At 31.2% G+C, this 13,508-nt stretch overlaps 3 protein-coding genes across 3 annotated transcripts in view; 2 read left to right on the top strand and 1 right to left on the bottom strand.

The window, feature by feature from the left end:
- The window catches only part of LOC126775553 (histone deacetylase 3), a 398,376-nt gene extending 389,995 nt beyond the window's left edge, over positions 1–8,381 (top strand). The window contains exon 8 of the transcript XR_007669889.1: positions 8,176–8,381. The gene's annotated coding sequence lies outside the window, so the exon portion shown is untranslated. The remainder of the gene's footprint in view (positions 1–8,175) is intronic.
- LOC126775574 (aldo-keto reductase AKR2E4-like) lies at positions 468–4,610 on the bottom strand. Its single transcript, XM_050497612.1, has 6 exons — positions 4,264–4,610; positions 3,684–3,857; positions 2,762–2,878; positions 2,077–2,244; positions 1,175–1,378; positions 468–720 (listed from the first exon to the last, which is right to left on the bottom strand). Exons 1-6 carry the CDS (start codon positions 4,336–4,338, stop codon positions 541–543), a joined length of 918 nt encoding a protein of 305 aa, XP_050353569.1. The 5' UTR covers positions 4,339–4,610; the 3' UTR covers positions 468–540.
- Positions 5,107–5,919, top strand: LOC126775597 (ribonuclease P protein subunit p29). The gene has a single exon (XM_050497642.1). The coding sequence runs from the start codon at positions 5,244–5,246 to the stop codon at positions 5,868–5,870; it is 627 nt and encodes a 208-aa protein (XP_050353599.1). The 5' UTR covers positions 5,107–5,243; the 3' UTR covers positions 5,871–5,919.
- Positions 8,382–13,508: the final 5,127 nt, after the last annotated feature.

Below are 13,508 nucleotides of genomic sequence, written 5' to 3'. Positions count from 1 at the left end.
ATTGTTCTATTTTTAAATGATACTAAAATAATGTATCCATGTTTTGATTTCAATAATTGAATGAGAGTTCTTGTAAGGACATTCCGAATAAGTTTAATTTAGTTATACTATTAAAATGTTTTTACTGGTTTTTAATTATCGAATGTGTGCAAATCAGATTTTTGTTATTTATTTCATGTTTTTCATTTCAATAAATTATGGCAAGCAAAATTGTTTTATTTTTTAATTTAATAATCCAGTTGAGTATTTTTTATTTAATTTAGATTTCAATTACAATGAGATGGGTTTATTGATATGAAAAAAAATATTTGTAACTGTTCTTTACATACACACAGGTACAGTTACCCTTCAAACCAGAACCCAAAGATAAATTTTATTTCTGTTTAGCCATAGAATAAATAATGAATGAGTGGTACCTATACAGACACAACACAAAGCAAAACAATATCAATAAATAATACATAACAACTTTGAACCATGTTTACCTTTATTATCACAGAAATACATTATATTATTTAACAAATGTGTAAAAAGAACAACTTAGAATGGATAATTAGTATATTTTTCAAAAGCTCGTCCAGGAACACATCTATGATTCAAATTGAAACTATCCACGATGTTCATTTCATCTTCGTTTAACTCGAAATCGAAGATATTTAAATTCTCCTCAATTCTTGACTTTGTAAATGATTTCGGGATGACTGGTATACCCCGTTGAGTCTAAAATAAAAATTAATAAGTAAAACAACTAATCAACTAAAAGAATTTATAATAAATAAATTGAGGTAGGTGATAATAAATTTTAACAAATAAATAATTTATTTTGCACATATTTATTAACAATATAAATACAGTTCAACCATAATTAAGAATTAATTACAAATACAATAGTAATTTTAAAGTTATTTCATTCTTTCTGTCATTATTGATTTGTTATTCAAAAGAAGAAGACAGTATTGTTTTACTAATCACCCATTAAACAACATTTATAGGTAAGGCCGTTAATTTTTAGGAGATTAAGATGGATTATAGAGGTTGTTGGAGCAAACCGAGTGTACCTTCGACAATACATTTCACCACAGCTTGAATAATTTAATGTCATCATCCAGGGTTCAACGACCCAGGATGGTTGTACAAATAAAAGCAAATTATCATCTTACATTGTGATACTTACTAAATATCTTAAAGCAATCTGTGCTCGACTTTTGCCATATTTTTCAGCGATTGCTCCCAACTTGGGATCAGTTTTAATGACATCCTTCCCAATAAACTCCGGTCTGGCTTCAGACATGAGACCTAGAGGAGTGTATGCCACTGGAATAATAGACATCTCTTTGCAAAAATCTACTAATTTATGTTGAGTCAATGTGAGGTTTATCTGTGAAAAGAAGATTTGAGATTTTTAAATGAACATAACATGAACAATTCCAAAAAGTCCCATTCACGACTAAAAAGATAAGTTTGGAAGAAAATTAGTCTGAGATATCTACTAATAAATTGTAAAATTGCTCATTGGAATGCATGTTAAGTTATTAACAATTTTATTAAAGCTTGAACCTGTTTGTGTAGCACTGTTTAGGCATGGTTGGGTCGTAGGGCTTTGTGCAAACCCATGACCCAACCATGCCAAATATTTATTCACAAGCAGGTTCAAGCTACCCATTTATCAATACTTTAAGACCTGGAAGATCATGAGGTTTTACTGTAATAATTTGACCATCTAATAACCTTAAAAAGTGAAAATATGGGAAATGCGATACAAACACAGATTGATTACTAATTTATTAAAATTAAATATTAATAAATTAGATTTCTGCTGTATCCAATAATTTCCCCAACATGTTTATGAGAAATATCACTTTATATATTACAGCTAGTTAGCCAAATCTATCTATAAATTAAGAATTCATTCCATATCTTAATTACTATTGTGATGCCCATCAAAACATAGTCTCATGTGCCAGTTATAATTGTTTCATCGTTGTTATAAAACAACAGAAATAACTCCTAATTTCCAGTGATATAACTATCATTAACCAATAATCTGCAACTAATTTTTTTTTTTTTTTACCTTACCTCAATCTGATTAACAACAGGTTTGATGTTAGCATGCTTAAGAAGCCTCTTCAATTGCTCCTCGTTGAAATTTGAAACACCAATGGATTTCACAAGTCCACGATTTACTGCCTCCTCCATACCTTTCCATGTTTCAATGTAATCTACTGCAGTATCTTCACCCTTTGCCTGCAATTTTAATACTATTAGTACATATTTGATATATTAAATTATGTTATTGAACGAAATTATTTTTATATAAAAACTGCATTTATTTTAATAAAGGCAAATTGATCACCTCATAGTTAATTGTCACTTTTACACAAAAATTAAAATAATAAAAGAAAAAGTATAATCTATTGCTAACACCATCATACATGGTATCTGAGACGTTTGGTTAATCAATTAAATACAGATTATTTTTCTTTAAATGAATTGTTGTACAGTCGATAATTTATGACCCTTTTTTGTGGTTAATACAAGTTAAAGTAAATTACAACATTTTCTTTGTTTTATCTAAGAATAGAAATGACAATAATATTTATTATATAAGCTTCAATGTCAGGTGTTTACATTAAAGTTCAAATATATTCAGTGTATTGTTAATAGATACAAATTTATTATATATATAAAAAGTTTGATATTTCTTTGTTCCTTTTTTAAATTAACATTTTAGACACACAAATTACCATAAAATAATACATACATTAATGGAAACTGGCCAGTGGATCAAGTACAAGTCTAAATAATCCAATTTCATTTCTTTCAATGAATCCTTTAGGGTTGGTACAACTTCGTTTTCGGCATGATGATCATTCCAGATCTAAAAATGAACATAATTCTATCAGTTGATTAAAAGTTTCGACAAATTTAGTAACAATTCATTAAATACTGTAATATGGAACATGAATGCTATTTCTTTTAGTAACTTCCACTAACCAACCTCATTGCAGAAGCATAGTGGATTAAGCTCAATACCTGTTACTCAAAAGGAAAACCACAGTGGTACATTTACTAGCTGTTTCTTTTATTGTATAGTGGACTAAGACATTAGGTTCCCTATGCTTTCAGTAAGGCTTACTCATCTTTCTTCTTTCTTTGACTTACTCATTCATCTAGTGACTTGATGTTAGGCCGCAGACCCGGAGGTCCTGGGTTCAACTCCCAGGTTGGGCCAATAAAAAGTTAGTGTTTTTCTGTCACAAAATTCTCAATAGCAGCCCGGAGTCTGGAAGTTGGAAGTTTGTACACTCCTGTACCATGGAGAGCATATGAAGCCGCTGTTCCTGCGCCTGAACTCTTTCTGGTTGAGTCAGATTGCCATCCCATCGGATAATGAAAGTTAGGGAATAGAGAGTGCACCTGTGTTTGCGCACACACTGTTGCACTATAATATCTTCTGCACAGTTGGCTAATCTCTCTTGAGATTTTGCCCCCGTGGCCGAATCGGTCTTAAGGACATTATTATTACTCATCTTTCAAACTTTAGAACACAGCAACAAAAAATGTTGAGTTCCAAAGTTTACTGTTTAGATTAAGAATGCCCAGTAATAATGTTGTAAATATAAAAAAAGCACTAAGTACTCTAAATAATAGCTGGTTATCTAATTTTAAATAATATTTTTCACCTTATTTGTAACAAATAAATCTTCTCTTTTAATCAACCCTTGTTTTATTTTCATTTCAATTGCTTCTCCTACTTCCTGCTCATTTTTATAACAAGATGCAGTATCTATATGTCTATAGCCAAGTTCTATACCCCATTCAACAGCTTGTCTGTACTGCCCTGGTTCTGCTTTACGCTACAAGATAAAGTTTAGAATTATTAGTGTACATATTTAATGGATTAATCATATCCTTGTCCTCGTCCAAATGCTGCATAAAAAGTATCTATGCTTTTGCCGGTCGATTTGTTCCAAGCCACCATAGTGCTAGTTAAATCATTTAAGTGCTTGATAATTAACTGCCACGACTAACGTATATAAAATATAATTGTCGGCTCACAATTGCTCTAGAATTGTTATAATGCTCATGCATTACGATGGTGTGATTTTATTATAATTCGGCGTAACAAAAAGGCCTTCGACATCAAACATTTTTTTATAAACAAATAGAAGGGTATTCATTGTAGTAGTATTTAATTGCATTTATAGTTCTTAAAAAATCAAAAAACATTTATATTTATGTATAGAAATTTATGTTATTTACCGCATAGGTGCCTAAACCAATCATAGGCATTTCAATTCCATTATTTAGTTTAACTTTCGACACTTTAGTAAACATTTTACAAGATTTACAGAAACATAAAACCTTGTTATAGAAACAGTACTTTTAAGCTTAATTTTTAATTAATCAAGTTTTTGATATAATTTATAAAATAAATTATATGAAAGCTCCTGTGCTATTTTAAGAATTTATTAAAGTGGAAAACACTTCAACTTCACTATAAATCCAATTTTGCGATACTACGATAACCTCTAAATAACCTTTCAAATGTCAATTGTAATAAAATAATAATATTAATATGATTGTGGGTTTATTTTACTTAACATTTGTATTTATGGTAATATATAATGGAAAGGAGAAACTTATGTCATATTAAATTCAATTTTTAAAGAGATTGAAGTGTGACACTTGTTTTTGTTTATGTTTATTGTTTACTTTTTGTGTTACGTTTTTTTTTGTTTAGGCTTTTGATACTGGAACTGATAATTGATGTTTCAGCATTCAGGTTATCCAAGCAACAATAATTTCGACAATTGGCAACGCTGTTATTAATAAATAGTTACTAAAAGAAGCATAAGAGGTTGGTAATCAATAGAATAATTTATAAGTAAAAGTTTTGAGGTTTAATTTTCCGTCTAACTTTTTGTCATGATTTAACTGTTTATTAAAACATTTACTATGCCTGGTATTTAATTTAATGTTATCTCTCAGGATAATAATTATAGGTATAGATAGAATCTGTGGGTGAGTGAATGAAATTGAATGTTTATATGATAAATGACAATTGACGTCTAACAAATGACAGTGAAGTTTTATTATTTATTATGGATTGGGATATGCATGATTGAGAGACTTATAATTTCTGATTTTTAACAAGTTATGAACTTTATAAGTATACAAAATCGATTTAAGAGAAGGCAATTTTGCATTATTTTTAAATTACAAGTAATAAGTAACTAATTATGTCGAATTTAGAAATAAAAGACCAAGCTGCGCAGTCAATTGTTAATTTCTTGAAAACTCACGCGCCTAAGTATGAGGGTTATAGTATAGAGTCTGAGTTGAAAAAGGATTTCTTGCTTGCTAAAAAAAAGAGGAGAGATAAAGGAAAGCAGAAGACAAAGAAGTCTAAGATTTTGACCCGGAATGAAAGGAAAGCTCTCGGTTTTTATGTTATACCGAGGAACAGCATTAAGTATAATGATATGTTGGCACTGCATAAAGTTTGGTCTGATTATATAAGTCAATTACTTGAAGTAGAAGAACAGGTTCCAGATTCAAAAAGTAAAAATTGGGTCCAGTTTACTCAAAGTTTGTATAGAGCAGACTTTCATGGTGGTATGATGGAAGTAGTACGTTCTAAATGTCCAAGTTACGTTGGTAAAAAAGGAATTTGTATAATGGACACTAAAAATACATTCAAAATTGTATCTGAAGATAATATAGTGACTACTGTACCTAAAAAATGTAGTGTTTTTAATTTATTTGTTAATGATATAATAATATGTATTTTTGGCAAACTCTTGTGTGCGAGGCCTGCTGAACGTTCTAATAAAAAAATCAAAAGTTATTTACATCCCGATTTATGATTTAATTGTTATTATAATTAAATAAATATATAAATAAAAATTAAATACCTGTACTTGTTTTATTTAGCAATTTAAAAATTATAAATAACATGCTCATCATTACTTATTTAATTTTTAGTTATTTAGCTTGTTATATTTTATTAACTATAAATAAATACAGGAGACAACCTGGGAACCCATTTGACTTTCCCTGCTTTTAGCTTAAGCGGATATTCTCCTTGATCAATGATGCTATGTGTATAAAGAAAACCACTAACAAAAATTACAAATTTCACTAATAATTATAAAAAATTTTAAACAACAATATTGTTTTCAACATTGAAAAGGCATGTCATACTAAATAAACTTCTTACACATAGGTAATCATTCAATAGGATTACTTTCTCATGATCCAGCAAAATCAAAACTTCCTTAGTAATGTTATAAATGCAAAAGTGCGTTTGTTTGTTTGTTACGCTTTCATGTCTTAACTACTCAACCGATCGTCATTATGTTTTACATACATATTAAGGTTACACGAGGACATAGGACTCATAACACCCTTCTGTACCGCTCACGGGTGAAGCCGCATGAGGTCTGAAACACCCTTGAACCTTTACAATTGCGTCGTGAGATAGCAGCACTGAGCGCTTTCTATCGACTGTATCACGGCGAGTGCTCTGAGGAATTATTCTCTCTAATTCCTGCTTCCCCCTTCCTTCTTAAGTCCACGCGAGCTGGTTCTCGATGTCACCGCCTAACTGTGACATCAATTCCATCGCGAACAAAGAAATTTGGCAACTCCTTTCTTTGTCGCACTTCCAAAAAATGGAATTCCTTACCAGCTCACGTGTTCCCCTCCGTGAAGAGGCATCTTGCGGGCCGGCAAGGCGAAGCCGGCTAGTGCAGAACGTTTTTCCCGTCTGTACTGGCCGTCGTCGCGTTTGGACTCTACTACCACTTACCATTAGGTGGAGTAGTCATTTGCCCTCCCGGCGAATATATATAAAAAAAAAGAGATGCATGCCGCTCGTATTTTTCTTGTAGTATCCACAGACCTGTTGTCCGTGCCTTTGTTGTATCTTTCATCAGCTTTATAATTTGATGCTGCTAGTAGTAGCATTAACTAGTATATTATTTACTAGATTTTGCTCTCGCTTTAGGGTAGTGGGGAGTTTAGGGGGTTTAAAGTAGAAGAGTTTATTTGTTTAACCTGTCCGATTTAATAAAAGCCATTGAGAAACTCATAGAGACGGAGCAGTAACGATTAACGCGCGCGGAGTAACTAGTTCTTACATAAGCATTATTGTAAATAAAAATTTTATGTCCTTTATTCCTAAGCCATTAATGTCTGTCGGTGACGGTTTCTGGCTCAAAAAAAAAATTTTTTTTATTTGTAGCTAAGTGTCCCTCAATAAACCGTCTTCCAACTGTGCAAAGCCGTGACGGGTAACCAGTATTTTATGAAAGTATACATCTTAATTTTATAAATTCAATGTAGGGTAGCAGCACAATGACTATAGCTGTTAAGTCGTGATTTAGAAACATTGTTCGTGCTGTCTTAAGGCCATTTATGCATTATTTACTGGCTTCATGCTAACGTATGCAATAACTTAATCACATGAAAAGTTATATGGTTAAATACTTTAATAATATTTAGATAAAATTATGGCTTTGACGTATTTCTTGTATAATATAATAGTATTTTCAATAATAAAATATAGTCTTGCAGGTATGTTTTAAGCAAATGATATTTTTTTTAAATATTTTTTATTAATCAATATTATTTCTAGACAAGCCAAGTGCTGCTCGACTTATACCTACACATTCTGTTGTGTGCATCTGCAACTCGACATACTGTGATGAAATCATCAGAGATGTACCTGATAATGGATCGTTCGTCGCATACACTACTTCTGCGGTAGTATACTTATTTGTTTTAAATCATAATCTACGAAATAATATTAGTTTTTTATGAAAATCTAATAACATTTGAGAGCGTAAGTTATACCAGAACGTACGATCGTACTAGACTTTACTAGACTTACTCATTTTTTTAACTATAATTGTTAGGCAGCCTGGCAAATGGGCCACCTTATGGTGAATGGTCACCACCGCCCATAGACTTGGGCGCTATAATTAATATCAACCATTCCACCGATCTTGGGAACTAAAATGTTATAGTCCTTGTGCCTTTAGTTATACTAGCTTACTCATCCTTCAAACCGGAACACAACAGTACTAAGTATTGCTGTTGATGAGTATAGTAACAGCCTGTTAATGTCCCACTGCTGGGCTAAGGTGTCCCCTCCCTTTTGAGAAGAAGGTTTGGAGCTTATTCCACCACGCTGCTCCAATGCGGGTTGGTAGAATACACATGTGGCATAATTTCAATGAAATTAGGCACATGCAGGTTTCCTCACGATGTTTTCCTTCACCGTCAAGCACGAGATGAATTATAAACACAAATTAAGCACATGAAAATTCAGTGGTGCTTGCCCGGGTTTGAACCCACGATCATCGGTTAAGATGCACGCGTTCTAACCACTAGGCCATCTCGGCTCGGTTGATGAGTGGGTGATAATTATCCATATCTGGCCTGCACAAAGTCCTACCACTAACTTCTATACGTCCTATAGGTTTAAGACTGAACTTAGCAATCCAGAGATGGAGTAGCACCAGCGAGAATGCCACAAGTTTTTTTTTATATATAAGAGATGATATATTAATATTTATGTTTCTGTTTGCTACTATTAAGTATTTTATGTCGTAAGACATTTATTCAATTATTTTAAATTGTACTTAATCGTTAGAAGACAATTATTGTATATTAATGACTCGAAGAAAGTTTTGGGAAGCTAGAGAAAATCGCGTTAGTATATTGATAACTAAAATTAGGTAGAAAAAGTTTTGTCTTTTAGTAAATGATTTTTTTTAACAGAAAACCTGCTACATTTGAATTGGATGCTACTAAAACGTACCAGCGAATAGAAGGCTTCGGCGGCTCTGTAACAGATTCATCTGGAATAAATTGGAAAAGTGTACCTAAAATTCTACAGGATTGCATACAAGGTGAGATAGCAAAAAAGAAAGCAAAATACAGTGAGTGTAAAAACCATGAGTTTATTGACCTAACATTTGGTATCCAATTTGACGTTCGCTAATTGATCTTGCCATTCTTATTAAAATAGCAATGTTAAATAGTATTGATCTACGATTGCAAGGCCCGTATTTAGAGATTCAAGGCATTCTGACATTTAAACCCACATTCCGAAACGGTTAGAATAAAATTATATATATTTAGATGGGGTCTCTGGGCCGGCTGGGCCCCTAGGCCGATGGATTGTAGGCCAAGTAATAAATCCGGGCTGGCGATTGTTATTTAATCTGCGATTGTTTCATGAAAACAGTAATTTCTAAACTATCATATTAATAGATTAAAAAGATCTATAACTATTTTGATCTTAATGATTCGTTAAAATCAAGAGCTGTTTCAGATACCAATGATAAAATCAATGATGAATGTATCAACAACGCCCATTCAGATAGTCACGAGCACTTGGTCACCTCCCATTTGGATGAAGACGAACAATGACTACAGAGGTCAAAACCGACTAAAGCTAGCTTATTATCATACTTATGCCGATTATCATCTTAAGTAAGATAATGAGTATCTTAATTAGTTTTAATTTTGACGCAAATATAAATATTACATTAAGGAATATAATATGGTAAGGTTTCAATGTTATCAATGTTGAACCTTGATATTGAAACCTCACAAGAAAATTAATCCAATAATACAATAAAGTTCCCCTTTAACCGCGGATTTGAAATCGCGGATTTGGTTATTGATTCGCGAAAGCAGGCGCAGAACCACGTAAAAGGAAACATAACTCCGGGTGGCTATTGAGAAATCAAAAAATCTTCCATTTTTATGTTTTTGGATGTGATATGGTATATTAATTATTTTCCAAAATGTAGATTTCTGGAGAAATATAAGGCTAATGGCAATCCGATTTGGTTTATTACAACAACGAATGAACCGAGTTTCAGTGATCGATAAACAAAATGGTCAGATTCGTTTATTATGTTGTGTACATACAAATGTAAATTACCAGAAATAAAATCCTGTAATTTAATTTTAAAAAAGAGCTTTCAACAGAAAAGTATTTTGGAATAAGATTTTTTATGTTATAACTATAAATATGACAATAATTTCGATATACAACGGAATATTTATTAAAATACATTTATATTAACTGATTATACTACCAAAATTACCAACCATTTTGTGTTTCTGTGTTTCTGTGAACCATTGATGCTCTAAGAATATTATATTTTATTATACATACAAAATTGGCGCTTACATTGTGATGTTTAGATCAGTATATAAAATATTTAAAAAAACGCATATTAAAAAAATATGTATTTATTACAACAAGAAAGTACATGTTTGATTGAAGTATAAACGTACTGTTTAGCTAGAGTTGCTCTCTGTACCATAAATACCTAAGTTAATGCAAATGAACTTTGTCATATAAGCAATTGTGTAGTAATTAGAGTAGAGGAATTATTATAATAGACCGAATTTACATCTGTATGTTGTGTTTCATGACTTTTCAGGGTAACTGGATTGTTAATAATTTAGAGCCAACTATTCGCAATTCAACATTTCGTTCATCAACTGATCGTTCTGCCAATTTGGATGTCTGCTGTACGTAGATTTTATTTAAAATGTTAGAATAACATATATATATATATATATATATATATATATATATATATATATATATATATATATATATATATTAATTATATCTTCGGATTCACGCAAAAACAACCAATTCGATTGATATATAACTTTCATATACCTTATAGATACCTTATAGTTTCAGGACGGATATAAGCTACATAGTATCTGATAAAGACTGGTGATATTTAATACCTTGTTGGTTTAGTGACTAACTTATAATATATAATAGCTACTGATCTTATGTTACTAGGTTTCCCTCTGGTCAGGTCAATATAAAGTTATTGGGGTTTTCCCTCTGTAATTTTAAAGAGCAGCCAAGTTTGAAAGTTGATAGTTCACTACCATGAATTGCAAATCTCGTAAAGCTAGCTACGTCGGTTTTTTGCCTAAATTCTCTCTCTGATACTGTGTTGTTTACTTGTTTTAATTTGTGGTTTTTTTTCTAGATGTTTCTAAAATATCCAAATGCTATTCAATATGTAGATGGTATCAGTGTTCATTATTTTTAAAATAGATTTATACCGGCCTCACTATTAGATATCATATCTAACATTTATCCAAAATTATTCATGATTTCGACAAAAGCCAGTGTTGGTAAGTTTTTTATTTCAATTTCTATATTCGCTAGAGCTTGGTAAATTTTTTTATACTTAGTCTATTTCTAAGTCACAGATTAGGGTTTCGTAGCTAATGAATGTTGTATTAAAAAGTAAACACTCATTTATCTTAGTCACATATTAGAGTTCAATATTAGTCGGCTGCTAAATTCAAAGTCAAATTATTTCATTGACATAGGGAAACCTTCTTCACGTTAAGCCTGTACCATCAAAACTCCCAGGAAATATAGCTATCTAGTTTTTCCTTACTTAAAAACGTTTCTAAGCGGATGTTTAGTTAAATACTGATTAATCTCTTTCTGGAATTATTGATTTAGCATTTGAAAAAGGAAGACAGCATTGTTTAGCTAATTACTCGCTAAATAACGTTTAAAAGTAATTTTAATAAATTAAAATAATTATTTTTCAGATGTACTTTTTTGTATACTTTTGGCAATCAACGCACGTCGCATTGGGTTCGTGGTAGAGAGCTAACAGATATATCACGAATATTATGGAGGTGACCGTTATTGCTTTTAGGCATTCGATTCATTCGTTCAATCATTAAAAATATTTGTGCCGCGAGTACTTTTCGTTAAGTTCTTATTGTCGTTTTTTTCCCGACTCTGTGGTGACTTTAATCAATAACTACTTAATCATTGTAATAATAAGTTGACACATAGAAGATTTTGTTCGTACGTTTTTGTGTTTTAAAATTACATGTCAAACTTTATCTGATAAGTCGTTGAGTCAAAGCAACACACACAATCGAACACACATACATTCAAATAATTAATAGTTTTTAATTTACGTATATTTAATTTTATTATTATTTTTTTTTTTCGAAGGCAAACGATATTATGTCCTGCGATGTCCTTTGAAAATAGCCGCCGTTGCCGCAATCGGCCACGAGGACATTGTCATGACAAAAGTACTGTAAAACTTATTAATAACAATAAATAATGATTAATTTCTGACTTTAAACCCCAATGTAGTAAGTTGGATAGATTGGAACTTGCGCCTAGACTTGCAAGGTGCGCCAAACTGGGCTAAATTATTCGAAGATGCTCCTATCATTGTGGACCCAGAGCACGATGAGTTTATGAAGCAGCCGATGTTTTATGCTATTGGACATTTCTCCAAGTTCATACCACGAGGCTCGATAAAGATATAAGTTCTAGAACATTCGGGATTCTTTCAATTCCTACATGTTGCGTTTGTCACGCCGAAGAACACTATAGTTTTTATAGTATACAATAGGTGTGTTTTGAGTTATATATTATACATACTATGTTTTTATTTCAGTTAAAGATTGTTTTTACTTTTTGGTCACTAATTGAATCGGCTTTGTACTAAGAGAAATTATGGTTTTATTTTATGTTATTGCTTTAAATTGCTTCTTTGTACGTTAATTAGACACGATCCCGTCAAATGTGTATCCACCAAACCGCATTGGAGCAGCATGGTGGAAGGTGGAATGTGTTCCAAAATTTCTCCTTAAATGGAGAGGAGGCCTGAGCCGTTACTTTACTTTACTTATATATTTAAATTAAAAATTAATATTTCATTTAAATTTATAGAGGCTACCAAACATCAATTATTTTAAATTATAAGGAAAATCAAGCGAATTTGCTGCTGGAACCTCATACAATAACAACAGTTGAATTTAAAAAATAGAATACTTATAATTATTACTCAAAACGATAAGAATAACAAAAACGAACATCAAAAGAAGCTGAATTTGAAGGAAGCTGATTGCTGATTGCGTTCTCGAACTCGTATTAGAATTTTAATAATAAAAATGATTCCTTAAAATATTCTGTCTTAAGCCTATAAATAAATTCGTTAGCAAAAATAAGGCAGGTATTTGTACATTTCAGCTAATAATGCCTAATAAAATAATGGAACTCAAAACCTTAAGTAATGTCACAATGGTTATATAATTATTTAAAATGAAGAAATCGGGTAAAAATCTTTCGGTGGCAGCATTTTTTTACTTAGCATACAGACGCATTGTAAGTGTAATCGACACGTGATCACGACACAACTTTGTAAATAACGCTTAATTTCATTGAACGGTTTTGTTTACGTGTACCGTCTAGCTTTTTTATTGATCTGAGTTTACTTATAAAACTAAAACAATTAAATCAATTAATAAAAAAAATATTGTTCCGATTTTAGCTTATAATATGAATAATGTAATTATTCCTTAAAAATAAACGTGTTTAATTTATTTGTTTTTAATGGACGTCTAAACAATTTATTTTTAATTTTTTACATAACAAAGACGTTGTATAATTAGAACAATTC

The sequence above is a fragment of the Nymphalis io genome, chromosome 18 (assembly GCF_905147045.1).
Source record: "Nymphalis io chromosome 18, ilAglIoxx1.1, whole genome shotgun sequence".
Lineage (NCBI taxonomy): Eukaryota > Metazoa > Arthropoda > Insecta > Lepidoptera > Nymphalidae > Nymphalis > Nymphalis io.
Note: the sequence above shows the minus strand (reverse complement) of the source record. Positions and strands in the feature narration are given on the sequence as shown.

Coding starts and splice junctions, on each gene's coding strand:
- LOC126775574 (XM_050497612.1), bottom strand. CDS start 4,338: ATGTTTACTAAAGTGTCGAAAGTTAAACTAAATAATGGAATTGAAATG. Junction 2,879..3,683: donor ATTTATTTGTTACAAATAAG/GTGAAAAATATT, acceptor GTTCATTTTTAG/ATCTGGAATGATCATCATGC. Junction 1,379..2,076: donor CTGTTGTTAATCAGATTGAG/GTAAGGTAAAAA, acceptor TTCTTTTCACAG/ATAAACCTCACATTGACTCA.
- LOC126775597 (XM_050497642.1), top strand. CDS start 5,244: ATGTCGAATTTAGAAATAAAAGACCAAGCTGCGCAGTCAATTGTTAAT.